A 7,846-nucleotide genomic window follows, 5' to 3' on the forward strand; every position below is an offset into this window, starting at 1 on the left:
ATTAAGAGCCCCCACAACCCCAAACATCTCACGGCCCATTGCCAGACTTGAAAAGTCCAAACATCCCTGCATAGGGGGGTCTATCCAACCCCCCATTTCCAAGCCAAACCAAACTTTATCTTTCCAAATCTGGCTTTTTCCAAGTTCATTTGTCAAATCCAAAAGCTCATGTTCCTGCTGGGCCACAGCTCCCTCCGTCTCTGGCGCCCAAGATTCAGCAACATCCTCTTCCCTCATCTGTTCCATCAGGGCACACTCCTGATTTAATTCCTGGGTGGGCTCCATAAAATTTCCCACTGCCTGTTCAAAATTTCTGATCGCATCAGTCATCAAATCCGTCTTCTCATGTAGCTGTTCCAGTAGGGCATTTGTTTTAGAGAAAGCACACAACAGAGCTTCTGAATACATTGTCCTGCAAGGTCAGAAGTCTATTCCCACAAATGTAATCTGTAACAGCTGCAAGCTCCACGGAGTTGGTTACAGTTTCACAGTCTCCCTCTAGGGGGAAAACTTCTATTTGTTCTTTCTTTTAAAAACAAGTCTAACAACAAAGTTTCCTTTTTCAGATATTTTGTCAATATTTGTTCCTTTAAAAAGCAAAGGGGAACAATGGAATCAATGTTTCTCTTCTTATAGCTATCTGTCAAAAACGTTTGTCTCTGGTCAATGAGCTTCAAAAAAAAAAAGTCAGTCCTGACACCCCGCTCCAGGATCAGGACGGTGGAAAGTTACTTTACTTTAGACTCACTTCTGCAGGTTTAAACAGTCCGAAAAAATCCCCCCTCTTCCCCTGCTTCCGGGGGTTCAACAATTTTAAATGATGAAAGTTAATCTTTTACAAGCGATTTTCTGAGCTCTAGTTTGCCATGTCTTTGCTTTAATCTATCTACAAAGAAACGGAAGGCTGACTTCCTGTTTAGACCTTCCCGTTTCAGTGCCAAATTGAGGTAAACTTTTAAGTCCAATTTTCCTTTCTGCTCAAAAGTCCTTATTTAAAGTCCAATTGTCTGAGTTTAAGTACTCACGGGTGATTATTTTAGAAGCCAAATTGTCCCAGGAAAAAGGCAGCACTCTCCGGCAATGGCTGTGCAGCTTCGCTCCACAGAAGAAGCAGTTGACTCTCAGCACCGCGCCATTTCCCCCTCTTCGCTCCGGAGCCCGTTAGTGGGTTCTTTTGCAGTCTGGGGGGGGGCGCTAAAGGTGCCCGCCGAGTCCCATGGTCACAGGCTTCATCCGCCTGTGATTTTTGAAAGGGTCCCCGCTTCGTCGTAGCGGAAAAGACCCGTTTCGCGTGGAGCTAGTCCCTCCAGATCAGAGGGAGTCCGCCATTACCGATGGCGCCACCCCGAAAGTCTGTTGTTATAACTATTTTGATTAATATGCTGTTTACAGTACATTTTAATGATTGGTGTTCAGAGGACATTGATTTACTGTGCATTGTAATTACATGCGGCTATATCGTAGCATTGGTTTTGTAATTACAGTAAGTCATTTAGGTGAATGATGCCAGCACTGATCATGTGTATGTGGATACACACACAAACACATTTTTTTAAAAAAATGTTCCAAACCATTTAAATGCTTGGTACCTGCACAAGGAGAAATCATCAGAGTTGATAATTCTGCCCTCATTCGAGTTGGGATTCCATTGACCAGTTAAACAGTAATAGTTTTAGCTGACCAAAGTGAGAACCTAGTTGAAATGGAATGCATATAATAATTTAAGGACAGATGTTTGCTCAAGTGGGTAAACATCACCAATTTCTTATAAAATCCCTCCCACCAGAATTTCAAATGAACTACATACGCAAGCAGAAAAAACCCCAAAATATGCACTCATGTTCTTTTTTTGCCAATTAGTTGTTCTCTGGTGTTCAGCTCAGGTCTGAATATAATAATGTAGCATTTTGGGGAAAACATACCACCCAGTAATCCAGCACCAGAGGACAAGATGGAAAAGATCTCCACAGCTACCATGTATTTTCCTTTGGTGCTCAGATAGGTGGGAACAAAGGACAACCAAACACTACAAAACACCAGCAGGCTGAAAGTGATAAATTTGGCCTCATTGAAACTGTCAGGTAGCTTCCTGGCCAGGAAAACCAAGATGAAGGTGACAATGGCCAGCAAACCCATATAGACTAACACACTATAAAACATGGCCACTGAACCCTCATTACACTCTAGTATGATTTCCCCATGCAGGGAGTGCATATCCGTATCTGGGAATGGAGGGGATGTACTTAACCAAAGAGTACCTATGCAAGCCTGAATACAGGAGCAGAAAAGGACAATAGAATTTGCGAGCCTTTTCCCTATCCATTTCCTCATTCTGGATCCTGGTTTGGTTGCCATGAATGCCAGAAGCACAGTAATGGTTTTTGCCAAAACACTGGAAAGGGCCACAGAAAAGATGATGCTAAAAGTGATTTGTCGGAGAAGGCAGGTCACCTTTTGAGGCTGTCCAATGAAGAGAAAGGAGCAGAGGAAACAAAGCAGGGGGGAGATGAGGAGGATGTAGGTGAGAGTCCGATTGTTGGCTTTGACTATGGGAGTGTTATTGTGCTTCATAAAAGTCCCAAGTACGAATGTTATGATCAAAGAGAAAGAAATAGTCAAGATAACTAAGATGAGCCCTAAATCTTCTTCATAAGAGAGGTAACTTAGGACCTTGGGAATGCATTGGGTTTGGCCATGGTTGGGATACTCATCTTCTGGACATTTCACGCAGGCATCCATATCTTAAATAAAGGAAGAGCTGTTTAAATATTTCAGACATTGATCAATATATAGCTAAAGCATTGGTTCTTAACTTTTTCGGTGTTACAGACCTCTAAGAATCTAATGATGGACACCTTCATCAGGATTAAAAATGCACATGAAAACATAAACAGAAAAGTTTGGATTCAATTTATTTAATTTCTTTGGAATTTTTATGTTTTTCTCACATAGACAGAATCTAAAAACAATCTTCACAATGTTTCATGTTGTCTCATGAAACAGTAAAACATTAGGTTGTTGCACTAAGGAACAAATTTTCCACAATGAGTTCTCACATCTGATATTGGATATGCAGAAAGCAGAAATGTCCTTTATTATGTATTTATTTAAATAATTTATAGCTTGCTGTTCATCAAAGTAAGATTATAAAAATCAATTAAATGAAAAAATATTAAAAGAAGAGTATATACTTGAAATGCCAGGTGGTCCATTAGGAAACGTTTATCTTGTATACCCTATTGTGACTGGGATGTGGGTGGCGCTGTGGGTTAAACCACAGAGCCTAGGGCTTGCTGATCAGAAGGTTGGTGATTCGAATCTCAATGATGGGGTGAGCTCCCGTTGCTCAGTTCCTGCTCCTGCCAACCTAGCAGTTCGAAAGCACGTCAAAGTGCAAGTAGATAAATAGGTACCGCACCAGCGGGAAGGTAAACAGCATTTTCCGTGTGCTGCTCTGGTTCTCCAGAAGTGGCTTAGTCATGCTGGCCACATGACCCAGAAGCTGTACTCCAGCTCCCTCAGCCAGTAAAGCGAGATGAGCACCACAACCCCTGAGTTGTCCGCTGCTGGACCTAATGGTCAGGGGTCCCTTTACCTTTACCTATTGTGACTGGAAAAATCTTGGAAAGTCTGTTGGTGACTGTGGAACTACCTGGCAAGGGATCTTCACTCCATCCCTGTAAAGTTTCTTAGACTGAGAGATGGGGATGGACACAAATTCACTCAATCCCATACTCTTTGAAACTCTTAAATATTATTAGAAAGGTATTTTATGATTTGTTTAAAATTATGTGTTGCAAAATATTTCCATATACATTCAAGGGGTTACATTTTATTTTGAGTTATGGAAATGCAAATATGATAATTGTGCCCGCTATTCCTCCCACCTTTATACTTAGAGATCCTCCCTTCTGGACAAGGAGCACAATCATAGCAGCAAAATTTCTCTCCTTCCTTCTTTTTCCTGCTATATCCAGGATAGCAGTAGTCATTGCACACAGAAAGGGGAAGCACCTGTACAGAAACACTAAAGAGAGATTAGTAATGAGAGCACAAGAGATCACACAAAAAAGCAGGTTGGGAGAAGAAAGGAAAACTCCCAAATGAGTGAAGGGCTGGTTCACCTTTCTCTGTGTTGCCTAGTTAAGATTTACTTGTGGAGGGACTTTGTATGTTTCATTTTCTTTCCCAGTTTCTTGTTTTTGTTTTCATTGGCTAGAATGTGTCCTTGAACTTTGAGATTGCTTACTCACTGCCTCTATGGAGAGATGTATGTTTAATAGTGTATGTAGAAACGTATACTTTTTAGATGGGTGGATATAGCTTCCTTAAATATGGAAAAATCTGTTAAAATGAAAAGGGTCCATTAAAGATAATACTGAGCCCACCATCCTGAAATCAATTCATGAAATAAGTTATTTATTTATTGGGGGAGAGGAAAAATAAAACATAAAATTGGAATTAATCAGAATTAGAACTGGAATATAATATCGTTTTCAAAAAGGTTCATGAAATAATAATACTTCCTATTGAGATTAACAAAAATCAAAGTTGAAATATAGTTAGATGTCCTCAAAACCTTTGAAAATTTTGAGTCAAAACATTAAATGCCACAGAACTGTATCTCACCTGATTAAAAACTTTATGCCACACAATTTGATCATTATTTATGCTTAACTCTTTTCCTAAAGGTGCATGAGGATCCAATTTTCCAACTTTGATCCTAAACAACGAACCATTCGGAGAAATAATCCAGTTTGTTACATCAAAGCCTGTAACTAATTCTCCATTATCATCAAAACACACTGAATCCCCAGCACTATTGTTGAACAACATGGTCCTTAAAAAATGATGGACCTAAATAGAAAGTATCAACAAAGCAACAACTGTTTCAAAACATTTCAACAATGTATGTGGTGACTTCATCCATTGGGCAGTCATGTCTTATTATTGAATTGGAAACCTTATATGATTATTTGATATTTCTAATGATCATTAATTTCCATAAGCTCCAAGTTAATGAATTGAAATAACAATATTTTATTATGGGGCAACCAATACTTATCCAAATAGATATCCAAAAGGGGGGGACATGAAAGGAAATGAGAAGCACCACAGAACAGGAATTGCATCATACAGACTATTAATTCTCTTGGTTTCTGGAAGAAAACATAGTCTTTTCAAAATGTTCAGTTGTAATTACCTGCCATGGTTGCACATTCTGCAAAAACAGTTCCTGTCGTTCTCCCAACCTTCTACTTTTGGAACTGGATTTGTAAATGGCTTGCAAAGCATGAGCCACTGCATAGACAGCATTGTAGACATTGTAGCTGTGGCCAGTCATTTCCATTTCAAACAAGGTCCCAGGAAGACTCTCCAGCTTCTCTCCTCCAGAGCAGTATTTCATTTCCTGATGCTGCCCATTTGAAATTTGTAATGAACAGCTGAATGCCTGTTCCCAAAAGTCCTGGATAAAACCATCTCCTTGGGCCCATGAAGGTCTTAGCATCTGAAGGAAATTTTGGAATCCCAATGGTTGATTTGAGTGAACCGTGAAGGATATGGAACCATGGAAGGTTTGTAAATCCCAAATCTTTTGAATAGAGAGTGATGCAAAATCCCAGTGGGATGTAATAATCCACACTTTACCCAGAGGGGGCAAGTCTGCCATGGGTGCTAGAAACAACATCATTCTTAGAACTTGAAAGGATGGAGGTTCTCCGTATACAAAGAATACATTGGCCTTTCTTTCAAAGACAATGATATAAGCATCCATGTGCTTAAAAAACCAGTCTAGCATCTCATCCATATAACTCCATTTTGGTATGTTTACTATGAAGTCATAACAGATGCCATTCTGGGTAAGCATTGGCACTATTGTTTGTAAAAACCTATTCCCTTTGTCATCATCCACGGCAAAAAGCCCAACCCAGGTCCATCTGAAATGCTGAAGTAACTGGACAAGTCCTTTGTGCTGCTGGGCTTCATTGGGCACCATCTGGTACAAGAATGGGAATAGCATTTTTGCACTTTGTACTGCTAAAAATGATCCATAAGTGAGCTGTAATAAAATCCAGGAATATTTCTCAGACAGATTACAAAACAATAGTAAATCAATGCTGCTGTGGGTCCTGTAGGCCATGTAGTTCATGGTTTAAAAACCAGAATCACAGTTTCTGCAATAAATGGATGTTTCCTTTGTCCTATCATTGAAGTATTTTTACTTCAAGTGTTGAACCTTAAACAAGTACCACCTTTGTGACAGTACAGAACGAATCATTTGACCTCTTCTACGCAGCAACTTTTTAAGTCGTTGAAGAATTTTGTAATGTTCTGCCTCAAACTCATTTTCAAGAGACTGAACATACCAATTTCTTTCGACCTTTCCTTATATGATGTGTTTTCCATATCCTTGGCAGTATCCTGCACTGAACCTCTCCTGAAACAAGTACATTCTTATTTAAGTGTGGCAACAATAGTCACCATGAAGTCTTACTAGTGCAAAAGGACGCAGAATTAAAATTTATGGAGACTTGAAAACTATGGGTTGTATATAATTAAAGCTAAATGAATGGGCCTGACTTAGTCATGTTGGGATTCCACAGCCAAGTCCAGCCATTAGGGATGACCTGCCATTTTACTTAGAGCTCTTCTGGTTGTATTTCCGCCTGCTTGGACAATTTATTCAATTTCAGATACTCAAATACAGGCGAATATTTTCCCTAGGCACCTTCTCAAATAACCTCAGTTGCTGGCATCCTACTCCTGATCTGCACCATCAGGTTTTAATAACACACTGGGTATTAACATACAGACCTCACTGACCTCATCAGTTTCCTCAACTGTTATAAATTGGAAGGGTAGACTGAATTTTCTTTCTCCATGCCTCACATAATCAAATCTTAAAATGATTCTCTGTCTCCGCTCTGTCACAAAGCATGCCATTGCATAGAACACAACATCTCTATGCAGGCCATGTCCCATACTGACACTGTTCAAGTCGCCTGTCTAAATAGTGTATTTGTACCGTGATGATGCCTAAGCCTGCTAGAGGTGGAAATAGTTGTATGTTCTGTGGGTGTAAAAATTGCTTGCTCTTGTGTTTCTGGAATATAATGGAATGTTCAAAGGTAAGAGTCACATCTCTTGGTCCCTGGAATTTTTTGCCTCTGTCTTTGCACCCCTGGCGTTAACCATAAAGTGAAAAAGTGTTCCTGCCCATCAGCCGCCCATGATCCAAAAGATTGCAGAAACTTTCTCTCTAATTATGATGGTGTACCACTATAGTAAAAATAAATTCATACCCCTATGCACACAGGTTACCTGTGGTGTCTTGTGGATTGCTGAAATGATGGCCACATTGGCAGAGATTTCAGAGATGCATCCTCCAACAACAGCTACCAAATAGTTCTGATTTTGACATTTGAAGTTAGGAGAAAACCTTTTTTGCTTAGAAAGCAGGCTCAGGGTGGCCTTATAGGTCATGCTAGCAGTGTAGCTATTAAGAATGTGGAATCCTAGAGAAATGTTTGGTAAGATGTTGGTGTTTTCATTTATCTCTTTTACAGAAAAGGCTAGGGCCAGAATGTGCTGGTAGTCCTTAGGCACTGAACTGCAAGGTAAGTTACAGCTATTTAATAAAACAACAGTGACAGAAGCAATAAAACACAGTTGTATTATTCATTTGTCATCTGCATCTGTCAAAGTATAATGAAAATAAAATATCTCAGCTGAAGAACTAAATGCTCAAAATGTTTTGGGATCATATGTTTGGTTAATAAACCAAGGAAAAGGTAAAAATGACATGGTCTCTTACATAGATTCACCAATCACATTCTGTGTAGGC

At 39.7% G+C, this 7,846-nt stretch overlaps 1 protein-coding gene across 1 annotated transcript; it reads right to left on the reverse strand.

Annotated features, from left to right (window-relative positions):
* Nucleotides 1–1,611: 1,611 nt before the first annotated feature.
* On the reverse strand, nt 1,612–6,151 carry LOC309516594 (vomeronasal type-2 receptor 26-like; the record flags this gene model as incomplete). The annotated part of the gene is made up of 4 exons (XM_082195356.1): nt 1,612–2,741; nt 3,888–4,014; nt 4,630–4,857; nt 5,204–6,151. 4 exons carry the CDS (start codon nt 6,149–6,151, stop codon nt 1,837–1,839), a joined length of 2,208 nt encoding a protein of 735 aa, XP_082051482.1. The 3' UTR covers nt 1,612–1,836.
* Nucleotides 6,152–7,846: the final 1,695 nt, after the last annotated feature.

The sequence above is a fragment of the Podarcis vaucheri genome (assembly GCF_965113315.1).
Source record: "Podarcis vaucheri genome assembly, chromosome: 13".
NCBI classification, from domain to species: Eukaryota; Metazoa; Chordata; class Lepidosauria; order Squamata; family Lacertidae; genus Podarcis; species Podarcis vaucheri.